The sequence below is a fragment of the Peromyscus californicus genome, unplaced genomic scaffold (assembly GCF_007827085.1).
Source record: "Peromyscus californicus insignis strain IS unplaced genomic scaffold, ASM782708v3 Scaffold_11__1_contigs__length_118956290, whole genome shotgun sequence".
In the NCBI taxonomy this organism is placed as follows: domain Eukaryota; kingdom Metazoa; phylum Chordata; class Mammalia; order Rodentia; family Cricetidae; genus Peromyscus; species Peromyscus californicus.
In genome coordinates, this window is record NW_026294402.1 from 66,907,650 (window position 1) to 66,932,598 (window position 24,949).

General features: G+C 37.3%; 1 protein-coding gene across 5 annotated transcripts in view; it reads right to left on the reverse strand.

Moving 5' to 3' along the window:
- Positions 1–24,949, reverse strand: part of Tcf12 (transcription factor 12) — a 282,155-nt gene that overhangs the window by 162,574 nt on the left and 94,632 nt on the right. For 4 of the 5 annotated variants that reach the window (XM_052713833.1, XM_052713826.1, XM_052713818.1 and 1 more), the window contains exons 4-5: positions 21,166–21,239; positions 1,911–2,013 (exon numbers count right to left, since the gene is read on the reverse strand). In XM_052713833.1, the coding sequence (XP_052569793.1) occupies positions 1,911–2,013; positions 21,166–21,239 (177 nt within the window). Of the gene's footprint in view, positions 1–1,910; positions 2,014–12,165; positions 12,228–21,165; positions 21,240–24,949 lie in introns of all 5 variants that reach the window. The other variant, XM_052713839.1, reaches the window with a different exon arrangement.

A 24,949-nucleotide genomic window follows, 5' to 3' on the forward strand; every position in this document is an offset into this window, starting at 1 on the left:
TCTGTACAACTGTACTGGACTCACTACACTTGCAAGTTGAGATGAATGAGATTATTTTTCCCCATGAACAACAGTGAAGAAAACAGTATGTTTACAAATCTTATTTATAAACTTACTTTAGATGTAGATTTTACAGAGTAGGGATAACCTTTAAAGGTATTCCAATAATTCTCCAAAAACTGAAAAAAAAAACCCAATAAACATATGTTCGTAAAGGCCCCAAATGAGGAAATAGAACCTCAAACTGAATTATAGAAATATTTTTTTCATTAACAGCTGCTCAGAAGTAACTGGAATACATATCTCCTACAGACTTAATTTAGTTCCCATAATTTGAACATTTAGCTTGGCCCAAAACTGTGCTAAAGATGCAATTCCCCTGGATGCACATTATCTCGATGAGCAGGGCTGAAAGTAAGGATATACATTCTAGAGGGTCAGGAATGCTTATGGTTCAGAGTGACAGCCTCAGTTAACATCAACTTTCATTTGCCCTGTTACACACAGTATAAATAAATTCTGCTTGAGGGAAAAGTTAAAATACAAAAGCAATTTCCAAACTGAGTAACATTTTACCTTGAAGAAGACTCAACAGAAAATTCAAACAAGAATGTAGAAATTTTCGTCGATAAAATTATTGTTTTATTTTAAATGTAGTTATGGGTTTTACCTGGAGTAACCCACTTACCAGCATAACTTTTATTTGCACATATGTTGAAAGCCAGTGGTTTTTCAGCACACGTTTTACTGCTTATACAGGTCTTGTGTCACACTCAATGATTCTGGCTTTAGACTGTCAGCTGCCATAGGCAAAATCCACACTAGAATATCAGACTCTCACTCCTCAAAACTAAAGAAGAAGAGAAAACCAAGACTGCACACAGAAAGATCCCTTACAAAGCATCTGTAGACCACCAGGACTTTGGATGGAGTAATCTACTTAGATTAACATGGCTGTGACTCAAAAGGTCAATTCTAAGATCACAATGTAACTAACCCTTTAGAGGCAGAGTGGTGAAATCAATGTCAATCAAACAAACTGTGTGTATTTATCTGATGCCAATGACAGTTAATACAAGCGATTACATAAAGCCTTTAGAAAGTGTTCAGCTACAGCATAAACAAAAAAAAAAAAAAAGATGTTACAAGGCATAGATTCTTTTCAAACAGATTTTGTAAGAAGACTAAATACTAAATACTGCCTTTTTACAAAGGAGTGGTATCCAAACCAGGAGGTTTGGCAGGCATAAAACACAATTGTCGGGCTCATTTCAGACTGAACAACTTCAAATTATCACTTAAGAAAGACATATAAAAGGGAGAGTGTTCTGCATGGGATAGGGAGAGACAGAGAGAATGATCAACAACAAGAAGGGGTGATAAAACATAAAGATCAGGTGTAGGTGAGAGGTCACATCCTTCAAATTTCACTTCACTTGCAGACAAACTTTTACACATCCTTAATAAGAATCCAAGTGCTTAAACAGACCCTCTATAAATGAAATAAAGTTTTTAATCAAATAGTACCCAAAGAAAAACGATCCAATGTAAGTTAAATTTGTCAAAGTCACTGTTCTGTTATAATTTTTTATTACTCCCTAAATATACCTAATAAGACAAATGGTAAACCACAAGTTCCCTTGAAAGAATGCTTCTCTGGCCCAGAAAACTGCAATATATGACATCACAGAGACATGGCCCAAACTAACAGAACATAGCGACTTCCCTTTATATATTCTTAGCAGTGCACAAAGGAAAGACCCTGATTTCCAGATGTGAGTTACTTGAGCTGGAATAAGCAAGGAAAACTTGTATTCCTCTAGCAACGAGGGAGCTTTCCTTTATGTATTTATAGAGGACATGGTAATAGGGTCTCTGAACATAGACACTTAACACAGTCAAAAACTTACCTATCAGGTTTGAATTCATGAAAGGTGTTGGGGACAAGCCTTCATGGGCTCCTAATCGACTGTCATTCAAGTGGTCACTGTAATGAGGGCTGTCTGTGAAACCCTAAGGGGAGAAAACACCAGAATATTAAAGAGAGTACAGTAACACTTACTTATTAATGCACAGGTTTACACAGGGTCTCCGAACTGAGCTCCTTATTTGTCATTCACTGAGTAGCACTTGCCTCCAAGCTTAATGGCCCAAATTCAATCCCTGTGACCCACATCATAGAAAGAAAAAACTGACTACTGCACATCATTCTCTGACCTTCATGTGCTAACCACTACCCAATACCATCCCCTCATAAAATTGAATCAATAAACAAGTTTACCTTTTAAAAAATTCTTTATTTTTTAATAAAGGATTAAAGGAAAGTGAGTTTTTGAAAGTAAACATAAACAGCCCACTGTTTTCAAAGTTCTCAATGTTTCCAGTGAAAAGAAAGGCTATAAACATTCTATAGAAGATCAATGAAATCATCTATCCCTAAGACCTCGAATCATGCAAAAGGAAAGACCTTTGGACATGTTCCCATTGCATCCAAAAGGACAGTTCTACACATCATTAAAAAGAATGAGAAAAAAAAAAACAAAAACAAGCTGTAATGCATTAGAAAATGTTTATCTCCACCTATTCCTCCTTAGTTAACCATTCTTAAAAAGAGCCAGGCAATTACAAGCTGTACCTAAAATACTTGAAATTATTCACAATCAATAAAATGGAAATAGATTCATTCTTAAATGTAAAACAAATACAGAACAAAATTAATATGATAAGATCTATATAGAATCTGGGCCATATAAAAAAAGGAAAACAATAAACTAGCTCATTAAATCCGTAAGTCTGAAAAGGAAATTATAAACACCATGAAATAATAATGCTAAGAATATTTCACAGTAGCTATTATATTTCTCTTACATTCTAATATGTTTTCTTAAAGGCAAGGGTAGAACAGAAGAAACTACAAAAGACCCAGTGGGTTACAACTGCTCTGGTTCTCAGGCTCCCATACACAACACAACACTGCCTCCAAAATCAGAGTGTTTTTAGTTCATTTTTAAACCTTCAGGTGATAGCCAGCCCTCTGATAACTTAAAATCATGACAGCAAGATGATGAAAACTGAAGAGTAACCAAAAAAGACAGAGCCTGTCCTGCCTGACTAGACCACTGAGCATCTCCTGGGGCTCTATCACTGAACATTTATCATTCTCCAGGGTGCACCCTACAGTCAAGAAGACATTAAAGGAGCAGAAATAGATTTCACTATCTCTGTGGAAAGAGCTATTAATTCAACCAAAAGGCTAGATTCCAAGGGCTAAGTAAAAGTTGAATCATTACAGCTGCTTATAGATACACATACGACTTCACTGTTCAGTTTCAATCTTCTGGGAGTGCAAACTCCAAATTGAATGGGTTTCATTTTTGACTACTATAGAATCGGTGATACATATGTGACCAACAAGAAGTTTTCAAGTGACATTTACAACATGGTAATAGCTATAAGAATGTACTCCAGTGACCACAATCATAGTCCAATCTGTCATACCCAAAGAGATGTACAAAATAGGATGGTCTTCACAAGTCATTCCTTGGAATTTACTTTATTCTAAAACTAACACTGTTCAAGTACTAACTGACATACCACAATCTAATATGCCTCAGTATTCTTTCTGCCAACTCTTTTCCCTGCCATTCTTAGGCACAGTGGAAAAACAAGGCATTACAGCCTACACACTCACTGAATGAAATCTGTCGAGCCTCATAAAACAGTACTACTCTAGAAAAAAAGGCTAATTTTTAGCCATATTATTCATACAACAGATGAATAAAAATGAAGTGTATGAAAATTAAGAATTCCAGTTAAAAATTCAAAGCAACTAAAATATTTTAAATGTCTGTATTAACCTATATATTTTAAAGTAAACAGTGAGTAGCACAGCTTCAATAAATAAAATATATTCTTTTTTTTATAAACTTTATTTTATGTGCACCGGTGTGAAGGTGTCAGATTCCCAGGAACTGGAGTTACAGACAGCTGTGAGTTACCATGTGGGTGCTGAGAATTGAACCCGGGTCCTCTAGAAGAACAGCCAGTGCTCTTAACCACTGAGCCATCTCTTCAGCCCCAATAAAATATATTCTGTAAGATTCACTTCCTACTTTATGCTCACTTTATGTTGCAAGAACTTAGGAATGTTAGCCTTTGCTTCAGTAAGAAAACAGACCTGAAACAGTCAATCAAAGCTGCTTCCATATTAACTAATTTAAACCACACATAATCACTTAAAATTTTTATATCTGATCCCTAGTAGTCAAGATCCATCCGTTGATATATCTATACTACCAATCAATCAACAAAGTCTTGCTTTTCCTATCTCAGCCTGCATAGTTGGGACATTTACAGGTATGTGCTTAGCACCTTTTAGTAAGATTTTTAAATCTTAATTTTTATGGGAGAGATGGCTCAGTAGCTAAGAACAAATGCTGTTTAAAAATGAGAACCTGACTTGCTGTTTAAAAATGAGTACCTGAGCCAGGCAGTGATGGCTAACTAATCCCAGGACTCAGGAGGCAGAATCAGGTGAATCTCTGAGTTGGAGGCTAGCCTGGTCCACAGAGTGAGTTGCAGGACAGCCAGGGCTGCACAGAGAAACCCTGGGAGGGTGGGAGTGGGAGGACATGACCGAGTTCTCAGCATTCATACATAAACAAAGCCAAATATAGCTGGGCATATCTATAACTTCAGTACCATGCAGAGAGAAGACAGGAAGATCCCTGGAGCTTGCTGGCCACCAGCCTAGCTCCAGGTTCAGTGAGCAAGCCTGTCACAAGGTACCAGGGCACAGAGTGATAGAGCTGAACACCCATGTCCACCTCTTTCCACATCCTCATGCACATGCACATTCCTCCTCCCTCCCTCTGTTAATTTTAAAAAGTATTGTGTGGGGCTGGAAAGACAGTTCAGCAAGCATCAAAAGACACAAAAACAATTACATCTAGTACAGAAACAGAAAGTGTAACCTAATCAACTACCAGAAGAAAATGATAACCTGTATGCACATGTGCATTCTGCTTAGTTCAAGCACACTGTCAACAAGTTTAAGGGCATTGCATTAAAAGAATAATGAGCTGGGCAGAGGTGGCTCACGCCTTTAATCCCAGCACTTGGGAGGCAGAGCCAGTTGGATCTCTTTGAGTTCAAGGCCAGCCTGATCTACAGAGCGAGATCCAGGACAGGCACCAAAACTACACAGAGAAACCTTGTCTCAGGGAAAAAGTAATAATAATAATAATGAATGTATGATTTAAAGTGCAAGTAAAATAGTAATTGTGTTCTTTAAAAAGTACTCTCTAATTCAGGCATTTAGTCCAAATTGGTCTCCCTTACTGTTTATTATGTCTCAATGAAAAATTCAGAAGTTACAAAAATGAATGGTTAACTACATTTGCACATAATACAAAGTTTTCAGAACAAAAATAGGCCAGCCTTCCTCTGATATTCAACAGCTCATACTGTTATTTTTATGTACTTCTTAAGAGACTGGAAAGTGTACCTCCTTAACATTAAAGCTAATAGCAGCACAAACTGAAATACACACACCATATACATATACATATATATAACATAATATACATATGATCAATAAGGCAGTTCTCAATATTAAAGAGAACAAGTGCATTCTCTCTTTTTCTGCCTGTCTGTTTTAAGTTTTTTAATATGCACTGTGAACTTCTATCCCAAATGTCAACATAAATGCTTGCCAACACTTGTAAATCTGGTCTTCCCTTCTCTTTACCTATCATCTCGTTTTCTTTTTACCTATCCCTTAGCTCTTGTATATTTTATCTGTCTTATTAGGTCAATTTAATCTAGCTACTAATGAAATTAAAAGTAGATGTGGAATATATGCACATAATACGCGTGTGTTATTATCTATAACATATTAAGCACTCTGCTATTCTAGGCTACAAGATAAATAAAGCAATCCTTGTGTTCAAACAGATCACAGTTTGGAAAAGACACACACACACACACACACACACACACACACACACACACACACACACCTTCCCAGGAAATCTAAACCATGCTACATCACAGTCACCAAGGTCTTATTAGTATTACTAAATTTCTTTTAGTACAAGAGGCAGGATAGCAGGATCAGTAAATTTTAAATTGAGGACAGTTACCCTGCCAAATTTCAAATTAAACTTCCTGTGCAAAAACATAAATAGCACAGATGACCAAATGTCAGCACAGCTTCAGATGAGAGCATTAAGGCAGAAAGTACTTCCAGGCAGGTAGAAGAAGCCATCATGACTTGCTATAGGATATTTAAAGCAAATGAAGCATATTAATAGAAAACACAAGCATAGCTCTGGCAGTACCATGTTCATAACAGCTAATTTTTATTGAGTGCAATCTATCAACTAGCTTTTAAGGGATTACATATACTCAGCCAGTTAATCTGACAGCATATTACTTAATGTTACTTGCTGTGGATATCGCTCTGTATAAATAAAATGTTGATTGGCCAGTAGCCAGTATAGGCAGGACAAGCAGAGAAGAGAATTCTGCGAACAGGAAGGCTGAGTCAGAAGACGCTGCCAGCTGCCGCCACGAGTACCAACATGTAAGACACTGGTAAGCCACGAGCCATGTGGCAAGGTATAGATTTATAGAAATGGGTTAATTTAAGATGTAAGAACTAGACACCTAGAAGCCTGAGCCATTAGGTCAAACAGTTTAAATAATATAAGCGTCTGCGTGTTTATTTTATAAGTGGGCTGTGGGACTGCCGGGGATTGGCAGGAGCTGGAGAGAAACTCTCCAGCTACAGTTACTTTAAAAAAACAAAAAACAAAAACAAAAACAAAAACTTTAGAAATCTGGTAAAAGGGTAGTAAACATGTTAACGCAGGATCATTTCCACTGGGTAAGTTACTCTCAGGTTATCAGAATATCTTAGCACCCAAAAAACCTTCATACAAACAAAACAAAACAAAAATTCCCTCATCTTCACAGCAGACCCTTGTCCAACTAACCCTTCACATGAGCCCCCTGTCCTGACTAACACCTTACCTACAGCCTGGCAAGAGACACTGAAGCCAAGGACCAGGCCAAAGTATACCAGATTTAGAAACTATTAGAAATAAATGCATTGTTTTAAACTACTAAGTTTGGGGTCATTTAACACAGTAAGAGACAACTAGCTCAAATATTAAGAAGGTAAGAAAGAAGTATGACTTTATTTTGTAAAAGAAAGAGAGAAAGAAAGAAAAAGAAAGAAAGAAAGAAGAAAGAAAGAAAGAAAGAAAGAGAAAAAAAGAGAGAAAGAGAGAAAGAAAGAGCAAATGCAACTTAGATGAAACCGACAAATGGCACATTTCTTAAGTTATCTGAGTCAACTAATCTTGTTTTAAAAAAAATACTTGATTAGCCTTTTATTCATAGACAAATTTAATTAATTAATTAATGTAGATTTTGAGGTGACATGTGTCTTAGCTGAAAGCATACTCAGGATTCTTCACAGTAGGCTATCTAAAAGTGAGTTCTCACCCTCTGCCAAGCACTGTCCTGATAGAAAGATCACTGTTCCAGGAGGCATACTATTTAATTAATAAATAAATAGTAAACATTAAAAAGTAAAAAAAAAATACTTGAGTAGCCTTTTATTTATAGGCAAATTTAATTAAAAATCATCCCAGGGTTGGCAGGATTGCTTAGTTAGGTCAAGATGCTTGGTCAAGTCTGATGATCTGAGTTTGATCCACAAAGCCCACAAGTTGCCCACTGACATTCCACACCACATACAAAATAAATGTTTTTAAAAAAAAATCATCTGAAAGAGAATTATTAAGGTCCAGATTATCTTTGGTAGTAATTATATCAAAACTAAAGAAAAACTATCAATTCTACATAAACTCTTACAGATACATATTAAGTAATTCTCTACCTAAGGCTAGCATTATTGTGTTACCTAATTTTGACAAAGACAATGAAAAAAGAAAAAGTAAAACCTTTCAGAGATCACAATTTCTTAAGCATGAACACCTGCACACTGTAACAAACTGAATACATAAATGTAAAAATGACACTCCATAACAGCCAAAGCTGTCTGCCTACAAGTACAGGGTTACTTTAACATTAGAAAACAATAGTATTCATTGTTCCCATAGAAACATACTATGACGAAAGACCATCAGAACAGGAGCAGAAAAAACCCAATATCCACATTTGTTAAATATTTTCACTGAATTAATAAAACATAGGAACTTCCTTAGTCAAACAAGTCATGAATGAAATGCTGTCCAAACAGGAAATTTTCCAGAATGTACAAAAAGATACTACATGTAGTAAATGAATCTAGCAAGGCTGCAGGATACACTGTCAATATACAGAAACCAACTGCAGTTTTATATATTAGACATGAATCAGAAAATGAAGTTGTGCCTGGTGGTGGTGGCGCATACCTTTAACCCCAGAACTCGGAAGGCAGAGCCAGGCGGATCTCTATGAGTTCAAGGCCAGCCTGGTCTACAGAGTGAGATCCAGGACAGGCAACAAAACTCACAGAGAAACCCTGTCCCGAAAAACAAAACAAAACAAAACAAACAAACAAACAAATAAAAATAAATAAAAGAAAATGAAGTTTTATAACTAGCAGCATCAAAAATTTTTTGAATATTCAGTTGTTAAACTAAACAGAAAATGAGCAAGATTTGTTTATTGAAAACTATAAAATATTTCTGAAAAGTTAAAGACCTGTGAGTTCGAGGCCAGCCTGGTTTCCAAAGCGAGTTCCAGGAAAGGCGCAAAGCTACATAGAGAAACCCTGTCTCGAAAAACCAAAAAAGAAAAAAAAAGTTAAAGACATATACCCAGCAAAGTTCTCCCACTACTAAGACAGCGATTGCACGTAGCTTACACACCTCTTCAAAGCTGCTTCTTTTTGCAGCAATAACCCACAACTGGTCAAAATGCAGAAAACTTACTATGGTGCTTCCATTCCTAACAATACATCTTCAACACAACTCATATAACTAAGGCTCAGGGATTATCTGAAAAGATGAGGTGGAAATCAGAAGAGCCTGAGGACCAGGACATCTGGTACAAGATAGTGTCTTCTGTATATGACAGAGTAGCAACCATGAAAGTCTATCAATATAGTCACCTAAACAAGTCTTACACAGTGACAATCCCAGGTTGACATCCCAATCATCAATGGGGGAATTCTGACAAGGCCCCATCCCTAAAGAGCTACAGGCATTACCAAGAAAATGTCCATGTTGTACTGTCTACTTATAAGCAAGTCTGTAATGAAAAGAATGGATCAAGCAAGACCCCCTGCAGCATGGTTCCTACTCAGTAAAAGCCTTTGGTAGGTCCTCAGGAGAGACCCAGAGGAAGGTCTTATCCTTATAAGGGAGGACAGAGCCAAGCATTACTGCCCTGAAGATCTGCTAGTAAACCAAGGTACAGAAAGCAGTTTGTATAAGGAACTCCTTGATGTTTGCATGATGAAATCACCTAATGACTGACATACATAATTCACACATTGTTCACCCACTAGGACAGCTGGTCTTTTATTGTTTGATCATAAAATAGCCTTCTACAAACCAAGAATATATTCTGTTCTCTGTACAAAGCACCGCACTGATTATATATATACCATGTTATGGTAAAAGTCTCAAGTGCCTCCCAGAGGCTGGTCTCTTGATGGCCTGCTGCATAAGCCTTGTTCAAAGGAAGGCCTTTAGAGAAATGACTGGACTAATGGGCTCATTGTTTGCTGAGCTACTTACTGACAGGGGTAGACACCAAAGAGGTAGGACCCAGGTAAAAGGAGTAGGTCCTTGGGAAGTGCCCTTGGGCACTATATCTTGTCCCAGTTCCCACCAAGAAATCATGGAGCCAAATACATCTTTGCTCCTTTATTTTTCTCAGGTATTTTTGTTAGGGAGTCAGAAAGCTGAATGTCACATGCATACACTGAAATAATGGTTTCACTTGACAACAGAGAAGCTGGTGTATCAGTTTGATGTTGAAGGAGAACATTTTACCAGCAGAATATGGACAACATAAGTATGTCACAAAAGGAATACAAAACGATAAGCCTAAGGCCTCTGGCATTCAAAATCTCCTTTTGATTCTTACTTTGCAAAGAATGTACGTATTTCAAATAGATTTGAAAAAATAGGGCTTTTCTTAGAATGTACAAATCTACATTCTGTTTTAAGAATGTAGAATCTAAGAACTAGATTACACCATTTTCTCCCCAATAATCTCCAAATACCAAGATCTGTAACACAATAAACTTTTCCTACTTTCAGTAATTCAAAAATAATTTATTTTTCATGATTTACAGGATTTCTTGTTGGACATTTAAAAAACATAACAGCCCACCATCTTGTCTGGGACATACTCCAGGAATTCAAAATAGCTGCCTTTCTAAGGGAACATCCAGAGTTTTAGAGTTCCTAACAGGATTTTGCATCAGAATTGATATGTAACTTCTCATGGGACTAGACATAAAAAGAGGAACAAACATTAACAGATTTCAAATCAGTCTACCTATAATAAAACTTCCTCGCCGGGCGGTGGTGGCGCACGCCTTTAATCCCAGCACTCGGGAGGCAGAGCCAGGCGGATCTTTGTGAGTTCGAGGCCAGCCTGGGCTACCAAGTGAGTTCCAGGAAAGGCGCAAAGCTACACAGAGAAACCCTGTCTCAAAAAAGCAAAAAAAAAAAAAAAAAAACTTCCTCTATTTAATTATGAATTAGGAAAAAAAATCTCTTTCCAGAGAGGAGATTAAAAGATCAGAAATAAGTTTGTTCAGGTTGTCTGTCTGACTGGTGCTACAGTTCATTTTTTTTTTTTACAACATATTAAAGAAAATTTTATAAAGAAATAATGATGAGGCTGGCAATATGGGTTAGTAGGTAAAGGTGCTTGCCACTAAGCCTGATGACCTGAGTTACATACTCAGGACCCACATAGTGTAAGAACAGAACCAACTCCCCCCAATAGTCCTACACACAGACACACAGACACACAGACACAGACAGACAGACACACAGACACACACACACACACACACACACACACACACACACACACACACACACACGTAAAATGAAACAAGGGAAAAAAAATAATGAATGCTGATGGTAGCATAGCCTTAAATTTTCTGAAGTACTCTTCCTTAAAGTCCTAGATGCTAAGAATGGGAAGGATTTTTAAGGTCTCTTTTACACACTCTGACAAGTCAACACAGTAAAGGGGCCAGCTAGTCATCTAGCCTGGTTACCACTCCTAGACTTTCTGAAAAATTTAATGTCCGCATCTCCACAATGAAAAGAATCTTAAAAACGGCTTCTTGAATAGTCTGAAGATCAAAGCAATCACACATCAAAGTTAAATCTGTAAATTGTACTGTGATAAATGGGAACTCTAACAGCTATTAATAAAAGTAAGCTAGTTAGTCATAAAAATTTGTTCAGCTGGAATCTATCCTATAGTGTATTTTCATAAATAAGAGATCTCTAAACTCAGGAAATACTAAAGAGACTATCAAGATCCAGCTCAACAGTTATAAAAACAGATATCAAAGACTAAAAATTAAATATGTTTGAGCACTACCTGGTAACTTTTGGTAAGTAGGTGTTTTGGAAGACTGAACGCATGTCCAGTAGCCAGCCTAGTAGCTAGCAGATCTATACTACTGTTTACTGGGCTAGACCTCAGTCACCCTCTGATTAGCTGTTAAGTCTGAAAAACCTAATAGGGAACTGTAAAGTCAATCTGTCCTGATAAGGACTGTATAGGCATACAGACTTGAAGTTTCAACAGGTTTGCTCTAAGAATTGACAGACTGGAAAAAGAGAAAATGTAGCTGTCTTAAAACAGAACAATAGGCAACTGAAGTCTATATGATTTCTTTCACCTTACACATGTGCTGGCAGAGATTTAAATGCTTACATCTTATAATCCACCTTCTCTTAAGGAGGAACAGATTCAATTCAGGCAGATGCTGCCCTGAATGGCACTAAGAGTCACAACAACTACCCTACGGACTCATTTAAACCTAACCTTAAAATACATCCTTTCTCACCCATCGCTTTCTTCACATCTACAACGCATTGAAGGAGCAGTTACGTAACAAAACAGAGATCAATGGGAACATAGATGCAATACATAGAAAACACTTACTTTAATTCTCTGTCCTTTCTGTCTTGCTTTGCTATTTAACTGCTTCATGTCCTGTTTTGTACCTGAGATCAAGAGGCATAAAATACTATTTCAAAATTTGTGTGTCCTTTCTAATTAGTGCATTTGAACTTCCTACTCGCCATAAAATCTATACCTTTCCCCCCTCAAAAAATTAAAAAGAACAAATAATAAACAGTTTAGAGAATACATCTTCTGTGCTATGGGAAACATATGGGTAACACTAAGCTTTGCTATCTGAACCTGAAAAATGGGCACAAGAAAGAAAAGCTATTTCTAGCTTTTCATTCACACAAAAAGGTTTTTTAAAATTCAAACAATCAGGTAGTTGTTTAACTCAATAAAATCAAACTTGTCACATTCTAAAAACTACAGAGAATTGAATTTCAGAGTTGCCATTCTGTGGCAGGAAAAGTCTGTAAGATTCACTTTTCCCTGCCACCTCGTCCTCTCTGCTGTCCCACAAGAACTACCATGTTTAGTGAAATGTCTTCTCTTTCCATGACTCTGTAGTCTGGCTCCTATTGCCCGAACCCAAGTGTGATTTCACCCTAAGCAGATCTATGTAGTTAATTTTCCCAGATCACCCCATTTCTTGTCAGTATTTCATGTTGGACCCATCTTTCGCACCACAATAAATCAGTCCTTGCAAAGCACTGTGCAAGTCCCTATATTTAAGTGTATTTGTAACTGAGTTTATTCCCAAAAGCATAGACTCATTTTCCCTAGTGAAAAGTTACCCCTCTTATTTCATACTACTCACCTACTAAATAAAGACAGATTACAACAAAGTTGTTTCTCTTTTTATTCTATTCATACAAATGCTTGTTCAGCCTAGTCAACACTTCCTCTTCAATTATATCTTTCCTGGCCAATGATATTATTATAAGTGACAAATATTTAGAGTGAGCAATAAAATTATTTTGGAAGTTAAATTATTTACTACCTAATTATACCTCCAATCTTACTGCCTAAAAGAGTTAAAATTTTTAAAATGATCCTCCTGCCTCTGCCTCCTTCAGCAAATCCTATGGGTAGGAACAGAGAGGGAGAATAACAAAAGAGACATCTTGATAGAGGGCGCCATTTCAGGGTTAGGGAGAAATCCGATGCTGGGAGAAAATCCCAGGAATCCACAAGGGTAACTCCAGCTAAGACTCCTAGCAATAGTGGAGAGGGTGCCTGAACTGGCCTTCTCCTGTAATCAGATCGATGACTACCCTAATTGTCATCACAGAACCTTTATCCAGTAACTGATGAATGCAAATGCAGAGATCCACAACCAAGCATTGGGCCTAGCTCCGGGAGACCTGCTCACGAGTTGGGGGAGGAATTATATGAGCCAGGAGGGTCAAGATCAGGATTGAGAAACCCACAGAGAAAGCTGACCTGAGCTCATGGGATCTCAGACTCTAGACCAACAGCTAGGGAGCCTGCATGGGACCAACCTAGACCTAGGCCCTCTGCATGTGGGACCAGGATCTGTCCCTGGCCCATGAGCTGGCTTTCTAGAACCTACTCCCTATGGTGGGATGCCTCATTTTAGCCTTGATGCAGGAAGGAGGAGCTTACTCCTGCCTCAACTAGATATGCCACGTTGTTGACTCCCATGGGAGGGCTTACCCTTTCTGAGGGGTGGATTTGGGGGAGGGGAGTTAGGAAGGAGGTAGGGGGGAATGGGAGGAGAGAAGGGAGGGAAAACCGTGGTTGGTATGTAAAATAAATTTTTAGAAAAGTTTTAAAATATAACTATTTAGGCAAATATGGCATATTTCTAAGCGTACTTCCTGAACTCTAAAACATGCATTTATTCACCTCTAGCATTTCAAAAACTTGATGTATTTACCAACTGCAGAATATTCAAAGTGGGGGCCATGCCAGAAAATTCCTTAAAGGCAAGAAAACTAGGTGAGGCTTGATAGTACAGGCCTACAATACCAACTACTCAGGAAGGTGAGACAGGATGATGGTAAATATAAGACTCACTTTGGGCTATATAGAAGATACAAGGCCAGAATGGGCAACTTAGAAAGGTTCTAACTCAAAATAAGTTTATTAAAAAAAAAATAATAATAATGTTTATCTGTCCATCTGAGTATATGCCACATGTATAGGTGCCCTCAGACATCAGAGAAGATTGTGAGATCCCCTGGCGCTCAAGTTACAGGTGCTTTTGAGCCATCTGATATGGCTGCTGAGAACTGAACTCAGGTCCCTGCATCAGCAGCCAGTGTTTTTAACCACTGAGCTGTCTCTCCAGCTCCAAAATAATGATTTTGAAAATAAGAGGCTGGGATATAGCTTAATGCTGGAATACTTAACTAGTATGTGTGTGGTCCTGGGTTCAATTCCCAATATGGAGGAACAGACTGCATTAATATTCTTATTTGCAATGGGGTTTCCTCATAACACTATTTCCAGTGGGAGAAGAAGCAGGGTCTCTCTGCTCTATTAGCAACTACTAAGGCTTCTGCTGTGACATCTAAACCTAACCAGGTCAATCCAAAACTCCAGCCAGTATAACCTCTTGGTGAGGTCAAAATGACCTCTATGTATTTTGTACAGACAGAACAGAAAGATATCCAAGGCTCTATTATCCCATATCTAGCTCGCTGTCTACTAAGTGGCTCTCAGCCAAGCTCTCCTACATGAATGAAAAGATACTAAATGCCAGCTAAGAATGGAGAGAGCCCAAAGAAAAATTAAAGTTCCCTTTAGCCACATCTGGCATAAACATTGCAGATGCTTTGAGAGAAAATAACATCAACTTCATCCAGATAACTTTATAGACTGGTTTTAGTTTCACAGTTTGTGGAAACTATAGTCTTCCTTTAGTTGAGTAGCTTTTTTTCTCCCTTTTATCCAAATTATACAATCTATGGCTTTATAAACAAACTTTGCAATACCAGCAACTCCAAAATCTTTTTATCCTTCTATTCTTGCTTTCCCCGCAACAGACTCTGTTAGATACTGCCAGAGTGTGTTCCTGACAAACACTCCATCAAAGTGAGCACTACTAATACTCTGAGAGCACACAACTCCCTGGGAACCCACTGCTAGAAGGAAGCACAAGTCAGAGAATGCACTTCAGAACTCATGTCTACTCCTCACCCCTTAGGAGAAAGTCCCTGGGGCTCTTGGGAGAAATGCTCAGCCATTAGAGAGGGTAGGCTCACAATCAAAAAGACAAGTAACAAGTTCCTTAAACCGTTCTGTGCTGAGTCACACACAACAGATAACTCAAGAACTTTTCTTTAATGCCAACCATCAACACATAGCTGCTTTTCCCCCTCTCTACTACCAGCACAGGCTGGAAGGCTGGTGATGTTGCCATTACTAGTGTGTATTCCATTTGTATCAATGAAAAAAAAGGGAGAAAAAGTTTGAGGTAAAGAAAATCAACTCATTCAGTATCATTAAGCAAGGTATGAGAGGTGTCAGAAAGAGAGACTGACAATGCCATCTATCAACTGTATCAAGGTTTTGGTATTCAACAACTAATTCTATGATTCTGCCTCATTACACACTACCCTTGCTTTGTAAATAACCCGTCTCTTGTCCCCTCTCCCCTCTTCTCTCTTCTTCCCATCTCTTGCCCCAAATAGCCTCAAGCTTGCTATGTAGTCCAAGATGACCTTGAACATCTACCTCTACCTCCCAAGTGCTATAATCACAGAAGTGTGCCACCACATGCAGTTTTATCTAGGGATCAAAGCCAGAGTCTCAAAGAAGCTAAGAAAGTACTCTCCCAACTGAGCTACATTCCCAGCCAGCTAGGAAACATCATGTCTCAAATTTTCTTTCACCAGCTGGAGATCTCCTTTCTTGTTCTAATTTTCTACTTTCCCTGCAAAGTATGACAAAAAACTTATGACTACTTTTGACTACATAGCTTGTAGGAACTGCTATGGCAAGGTGAGGGGACAAAAAGACACTAGCAAAGTCTAGTATATTCCCAGGCCAGAGGCAAGGACTGATGAGTCAAGAGCAGCGCTCCTCATGTGAGCAGTGGAGCTCCTACTTAAGCTACCCGACTAACCGCACTCTCCAAATCTGGTTTCTCGCCTGGGAAACAAAAGGACTGGGGCAAATGACAGCTACCACATTTTTCAGTTATGAAAATTCTGTAATACGGCACATGCCGAGGGGAAGAAAAGAGCAAAATTGCAAATGACTGTTTTGTTCTGCAAAGCACAATACAAAACAAGAAAGAAGGAAACAAACAAACAAAAAACCTGGGGGAAATTTAGAAGCACCCAAACTCTGTTCAAGCCAATTCAAGATCTTTGTAAAAATAATAACAATGACAGATAAATACCCACTTTAATAACCATGTTATGTGGAAAATGCTCATGACTTAAAATAGAAAAAAACAACTCAGTCACTAATGACATGTAGAAATTAGTTTCCTAGTAGTGGTTTGCTTTCTGTGAATCTGTATAGACATTTTCAAAGAAGCAGTAAAGTATTTGTAAAATCTCACAGCAGGTAAGTTCTGCATCTCACAAAAGCTATGAGGTGCAAACCTCAATGGTACCACAGTAGAGTTTGGGCTAGGCTAGGTACCAGTGTGCAAAAGGACAAGCAAACTCAAACAACATGGTCACTTGAAAGAACAACAGAACCAGACATCAGTCACATCTCACAAAAAAGAATCTATATTGAGGAAATATATAACCATGAACATGTATAGTAAATTATTTGATGTTGAGATAAATCACTGGGAACAGTAATAGTTTCTATTTGTTCTATCAATTTATTGTATCAATAAGTGAAACATTTCATAGCTATAATATTTATTTTTACCTAAGCCCTTTAAGGTCTATGTAAAATTTCCTAATTTTGAAGACACAAAAAAAAGAAACCAACCTAAAACAAAGTTGACTTCTCTAAGGTCCTATGTAAAGGTCTGCAGGTCTCTGACCTTATATAAAACAGCTGAATGGGATACTTCTCTATCAGGAATGTAAGTCTGTAAAAGCACAAATAGTCTGTTCCCCATTACTCAGACTACTATCTACTATAAGCCTCACAGTCTTCCATCATTGTTCTTTCCTTTAAAAAAAAAAAATTGTTCATTCACTTTGTAACTTTTTTTTTTGAAATGATGATATAATTACATCGTTTCCACCCTTCCCTTTCCTCCCTCCGAACTCTCACATATACCCCCGCCCTTATTGCTCTTTCAAATTCATGGCCTCTTTTTCCATTAACTATTGCTACATGCAAATATGTATATATTCCTAAATACAACCTGATCCGTTTATATAATGTTACTTGTATGTATTTCTTCAGAGATGACTATTTGGTATTAGATAACTATTGGCGTGCTCTTCCCTAGGGAAGCCTGTTTCTCCACTCTCAGTATTCCTTATTTGTCTTTAGTTCGTTGTATAGGGTTAAGGCCTTGTGAGCTTTCCTCCCTCAACCACTAAATTCCATTAACCTAATGCATCTAGGGATTCCCCAAATTTGGATTATATTTGACAAATTAAGTACAATACACCAATTATGCATAAAACATTGCTTTATACAAAAACCTTTTTTTCCACACAGGGTTTCTCTGTGTAACAACAGCCCTGGCTGTCCTGGAACTCACTCTGTAGATCTGCCTGCCTCTGCCTCCAGAGTGCTAGGATTAAAAGAATGCACCATCCCTGCCCAGCACTCTTTTTTTTTTTTTTTTTTGGTTGTTTGGGTTTTTTGGCTTCTTATGTTTTTTTATTTAAACAAAAATAGTTTTAAAATCATCATTTGACAAGAAGAGACTTTCTTTTAAACCAAGAAAGAAATGCATAATTGCAAGTAAAGGGAAATTTTTTTTTCTTACAGATCCAAAAGAAAAAATGTTTATTACTAATTAATGAGTAAGCAAATAATTCTCATTTATAGATTTATAAGGCAGTATCTCTTGCAGATGTAATTATTCATTTGTAGCTGGTTTGATTAGACACAAACATCTAGAAGGTGAATTGTAGATACTCACACAACAGTGCAAATCACACCCTGACCATTTCATACAATCCGTGTAAGAACTTCATCAAGTAGCTATCCTCAATTTTACAGATGACTGAAGTACAATGAATTTAAATAACCTGTCCAGAATAACACTGGACGGATAATAAGAAGGGGAAAAGTCTGAAACAAATCATTAACACAGCAGTCAACAAGAACAATCCAATTTCCTGGGCTTTACACTTGGTACAATCTCAAACAGAGAAAACATTTCTTGCACTAAAGGATAAAAAGAAGTATAAAACTTACTGCCTACACTTCTTGTAGGTCTGCACTATGCAATATTTAAATCTTATTCATCTCTGATGCTTTAACTTTGACAAATTTTTACAATTGTGTCTTTCATATCATAGTACTTCTTTCATTTTTGTATGTTTGTTCTGCACTAAAGACAAAGCATCAAGAGTGCACAGGCAAGATAGAGAGCACACGGGCATAAACAAAGCAATGCTCCCACCCTCTAATGTCTCAGGCCTAAGAACATTACACACGTCTGTCTATCATTTCCTCTAACATCACCACCAATTATCATGTCTGCTCCAGTATCTTCCTCACAAAAAAAACCTCTTTGCTAACTGAGTTTCTCAGAGTAACTCTAACAACCAGAAACTTAACCACCTCTGGACTGTGAGGCTACTTTTCAGACCTGGTATGACCTGGAGAGGCCACATATAATAGGAACTCAGCTGGAGTGACTTTTTCTACTTCTGGACAAGATGTCTAAGAGCAGTAAGGTGGGTGCGTAAGGATGTACCTGGGTTAAATAGGAAGCTGGCTGACCCTAACAGAAGAATCAGTTTAACTTCCTCTGCCACGACCTACATTAAAAGTAAGCTAATAAATACATTCAGAGTAGAAGACAGCTTTCCTACCTGACCTACAGATCAAATGGCAAAACAGCAGAATTTTCCTTGAGTCCCATCACTGTAGGCAAATAATTTCATTGTCATCTATTTGATAAGTGCTTGGGTACATTATATATGTTCTTCTCCTAAAATCTCATCTAATACTCAAATAGAAAAACCCAGAGAGCTTGAAAGTAAAATAAATATAAACTACAAAGGAACCACTTAATTCATTCAAAGACAGTAACTTGAAACTCTAAAGGAATATTTTCAAGTATTTATAAATACTATATTATAAATTCCTCCTATATAAAACTGCCATTTCCAAAATATAAGCAGGAAATACACCTCCACACTCAAAATATTTTTCAGAGAATCAGAAACTCTCTTCAGAACGGAGAGAATATTGATCATCTATCTACAAGTTTAAAATCCCCAAGATACAATAATGTATCCACGGGCTGGAGAGATGGCTCAGCAGTTAAGGACACTGACTGCTCTTCCAGAGGATTTGGGTTCAAATCCCAGCACCCACATGCAGCTCACAACCATCTGTAACTCCAAGATCTGATACTCTCACACAGACATACCTGCAGGCAAAACACCAATGCACATAAAATAAAAGTAAATAAATTTTAAAAAAGAAAGAATAATAATGTATCCAGGAATCAACAGTAAAATCCAAATCCTGAGACAAGTGACAAGACACTTCACATCATGACATGGCTTTCTTGGGCACTGATTCCCACTATATTAATAGAGTCAGTCAGCACCTGTCTGTTTCCCTTCAAATAACAATCACAGTCCTTCCCAACATATTTAAAATAAACTAGAGGGTGGCCCAAATAAAACAACAAAACCTCTTGTTTTCAGAAGTGCTTTGACAGTAATAGAACATTTTCAGTACAAAGGCAAGCAGTCCATTCCCAGGCTATAAGCTCCAACTGCATGCTGCTTTCTATTATTTAAGACACTTTGCTTCAAGGGTTAAATGTCCATAACTTTTTGCATGCTTGTCTATCTTTTCTTGGTTTACTATGAGAGAAATAAGAAATGGTTCATTATTCATTTGCATGCAGCATTATGGTTTGAATGTGAAATATCCCTGACTGATTCATGGATTTGAACACTGTGATCTAATCTGATCACGGCTTGTAGAAATTAGAACTCTAGGAGGTGGGGCCTCATTGCAGGAAGTGGGGAAAGAAAGGCAGGCCTTATGAGTTACATATAGTCAAGCCTCACCCTGCTCAAGGTCTGCTTCCTGATCAGCTATGATGTGACCAAGCTGCCCCACACTGACAGGAGTCACCCTTGCAGCATTAACACCAGGAAGCCTCCCCCAACCATTAAAGTATGAGCTCAAATATATCTCTCCTTTACTAGAGTTGCTTCTGTCAGGTATTGTCCTGGTAACAAGAAACAACAGTAACAACAAAAACCTAATAACATATAGCCTTTTAGCTAAGTATCTCACTTCATAACCCTACCAGTACACTAGTGGGTGGGAACACAGTGTTGAAATTGGTGACAATTCTTTTTCTGTTTCTGGTCGCATTTCAAAACTTGATCAGAAATTTTTACTTCATTTTTCAGGTTTTTTGTTTGTTTGTTTTTTGCTGGAAAAGGCCCTACTCTTTATACCTTTTGATATGTAGAATACAAGGTTATTCCTATTTCCTATTGTTACCTAAGAAATACCATCTTTTGTTTGATTTGACATGGTTTCCAGAGATGGAACTACTGAGTTCTTAATATAAACAACAGATAACCTCTAGAACTCAGCTTGAGGAAGCTGAAAGCTGTAACATACAAAGAAATAGCAATGTGTATAGAAAGAATCCATGATGGGTACTCTGTGCTCCTTCAGTATCACTGGGGAGCACTATAGACAGTCCAGGTCTCAATAATATCAAGAATATTTCCCAGTGTAGGAAATATAATAAACCTCAAAAGCAGGGCAGTGGATAAAAAGAATTAAATCCACGATGAAGGCTGTGGGTATTCTAGAATATTTCCACAAAAATAAGTTAATCTTTGTTATGAAAGTTCATTTATGAAAGAACTCATTTACTCAACCCAATTATCTTTACAGTTCTAACCAGGACTTAAGAAAACTTACTCTAGATGAATCATAGGAAGGGCTTGGTTGACCACTTGTTCCCCAAGATGTTGTTCCTCCACGTTCATCCATACCTAAGGAGAGAAGATAGTGGACAATATAAAATCTAAAAACACACCCTCAGGATGTTTGGAATAGTGGATAAGAGAACACAGATCACATGGCGTCAATATCATTGTGGAACTGGCTTGACCTCACTCCCTGCCTCGGTTAACATACAGCAAGTAAGCTTCTTCGGTTACTCTCACTATTATTCCCCTACACATCATGAAATTTCAGAACTAAAATATTTCCCTGGAAACTTTCAAATGGATTATCAGTGTCTCCATTTCTCTATTCATTCCTCTCAAACTTTCTCTATATGCAAATATGAAGAATTCAGCTCCTCAACCATAAAAACAAAGCCAGCCAAGAAAATATTCAGTTTAATAAACTGGTTTCTATCAGATTAGAGATTTAATATTCCTAACTGGGGATAGAAAAATCTCTTAATAGCTATACAAAACTACAGTAACGCAGAGAATGTGCTGCAGTAATTCTGTGGCTAACACTTCAATCTCTTCAAAGTTCTTACCCATGATGTGACTGCAAATTAAAGATCTGCTCTTATAAGAGGATAAAGAATCAGTTACCATCATGCGCTTCTGATACCTAGCTCTACACTTTCACCTTCCCATCAGTCCCAGGAAAAACTAGAAATCTCTTAATCCAGTCATTTACATTTTTCTGATTCAATCCAGTTATTTCTACATTTTTCTATATTTCAAAGTCCAGTTTTTTCATCTTTGATTTCTAGCCCTTTGTGAGCTGTTTTCTATGATAAATGTCAATGCTGGCTTTCTTTCATTTGTACATGAGAAAAACCTAGATGTTAGAAACTACTAAGTTTAGGAACTCTTTCAGAGTATTCCTAGAAGTCCTCTGTGATGCAGGTGAAAATGCAGTGTTCAGCAATAAAATGCCACAACCTCTGTGGCAACTTCTGAGTGTCCAAGGCTTTATAGGAACCAGCTGAAGGTATGAGGAACTGAACAAAGACAGGCGCTGGACACTAGGGCCCACAGCAGAATGGCCTCCTCACTAACTCAGTTATTAGGGCATTAACAGTCTTCTTAAGAAAAAAAACTGCTGGGCATAGTGGCACACCCAGCACTCGAGAAGCAGAGGCAGGAGGATCTCCAAGTTCGAGGCCACCCTGGTCTAAAGATGGAGTTCCAGCCCAGCCTGGGCTACACAGAGAAACACTGTCTCAAAAAACCAAAAAAGAAGAAAAAGAAAAAAATTGACATGAAGATGTTATTAAGAATAGTAGTTCTTATCCACAGCTTCAATTAGCCCAGCAGGAAAAAACTTAATAAAATATTCTACAAATAAAATTTAATAGCTCTTACTATAGCATGTTATTATAATTATTCTATTTATACATTAATTACATTAATGTTTCTACCTAATTTTAGAAATTCAAGTTTATCTCTAGCATGAATGGTATAGGAAAAAGTGTATGTATAGATATAGATATATGGGAGAAAAATGGGTAAATCTTTAGTTTTAGGTATCTGCTGAGAGTTTGGAATATATCCCCACAGGTAAGGAGGAACTGCTGTCTAGATAATATTCCAGGCACAATTTATAGTGCACCAGCTTTCAAAACACAAAAATGTTTTGTTCTTAGAAAATCTTATTAAAATTCCAAATTTAGTAGAGACTCTACACATGCAATGCACCACGGAAAAGCACACAGTTGGCACCTCTTGCAGCGCCATGAACTACCTAAGAGCTACTTTCTAAGCATTTTCTTTGTAATCAGCACTATAACATAGCACAAAGGAGTTCTAAGAGACTCAACCCACAGAATATACTAACGTGACATAAAACTGCAAATAATTAGAAAATTTGTGTACAAAAGGTATTCTCATTGATTATATATTGGAAATCTGTTCTGACAATGAAAATGAGACCAAAACTTACCTTACTGTTTTTATAGCAAACAATTAATAAACATGAGATTTGTGTTATTTTAAATATGTCTATTCAAAAAAACAGAAAAGATGGTGCTAACTATAGAAACTATCTCAGACAGTAGAAACCACATGCTCAACTTTTACGAGAAGACTCTTAACTCCTTCCACAAGATGGAAGAAAGGGCAAAGATTAATTTATTAATAAAATGGTAATGTATTAGGTAGTTTTGTCACCAATTAAACACTAATACCACTGCTACTGGACAAGGAAAGATGCTCAAAGGCCATTTCAGAGTAATAAGGATCCAGGTAGGCTTTTAACTCAGAACTCTGTGGTTTTACTGTCAACATAGCCAGACTGACTAAAGGTCGTGGCTGGCACTGACAAAAGTAATCATTCTGTATCAATGACTCCTTTCTGTTCAAGACAATGGCTATACAAACACAAAAATATGACCGCAATGATAGAACTTCCAAAGCTTCAAACACAACAAAAACAAACCAACACCTGCAAATAAACTTTATAAAGATATTATAAAACTGATAAAAACGTGAAAAACAATAAAATGCACAAGAATTACAATAGAATGGGGAGAGAAAGCATTTGTTTTGAAATACCTGGAAAAAAAAACATTTATTTTCTTTCCTTTCCATTTTTAGTACCTATATACAGGTACTAACAACTTCAGAGTAACTCTGTGATCCACAGATCTAAATGACAGTTATGAGAATGCTAAGCAATGATTAAAAGATTGAAGTACTTTGACTATTTGATTTTCAAAAAAATAACTGTGTTTCTGTTCAGCAGAATTAAAATAGGTAAGCAATAAGTAAACTCATATTAACACTGAAGCATTCCTTTCATTTTTTTTCAACCTTTCATATATATGAACAAAGTATGTCCTAGAGCCTGCCTTTCTGAAGGGAATCAATTACATAAAATACACTGTAACTGTTTATTTCATGTGCCCCATTTTTAAAAAGCATACAGTTCGTTTTGTTTTATTTTCTTGCTGTGTAACTCAAACTCACTATGAAATTCCTATCTTGGCCTCCTAAATGCTAGGATTACAAGCATGTACCACTGTGCCTAGCTTGCTAATTTTTATCTAGTAAGTCTATTGTTATTTTTCCATTGCTATGATAAAAGTGTACTGTTACTTTTCTGATGTTGTGATAAAACACTACGATCAATTAAACTTACAGAAACGGGTTTATTCAGGCACATGGTTCCAGAGAGATAAGAGTCTTTGATGGTGGAGCAGCAGGCATAAAGGCTGGAATTGCAAGTTGAGCTGGCAAACAGGAATCTTCACACTCTCAAAGCCCACCCCCTAGATGACATACTTCCTCCAACAAGGCCACACCTTCTAAACAAACAGCACCACAGCCAGGAGCCAAATTAAGTGATCAAATGACTGAGACTATGAGGAACACCTCATTAAAACCAGCACAGTGAAGAACAAACATTAACTTAAGGCCTTGTTTCTAAAACTGATGGTGTGGATTGAATGAAAGAAGTTGGCCTTTTTTTTTCTCCTTGTAAAAACATTTAATAAGAAAAGTCATAGCTGGATGTGCTGGTACATGCCTTTACTCCCAGCACTTGGGAGGCAGAGGTGTGTTTTTTTAGTTTGAGGCTAGCTTGGTCTACATAGCCAGTTCTAGCTGAGCCAGCGCTACATACATAGCAAGACCCTATCTTTAAAAAAAAAAAAAAAAAAAAAAAAGACAAGTCACTAAAAACACATCTGAAATTACTGTAAGTACAAGCAGCTTCCTGCAAGGTTGGGAACTTCAAGAAGGAATAAACAAAATTTGGT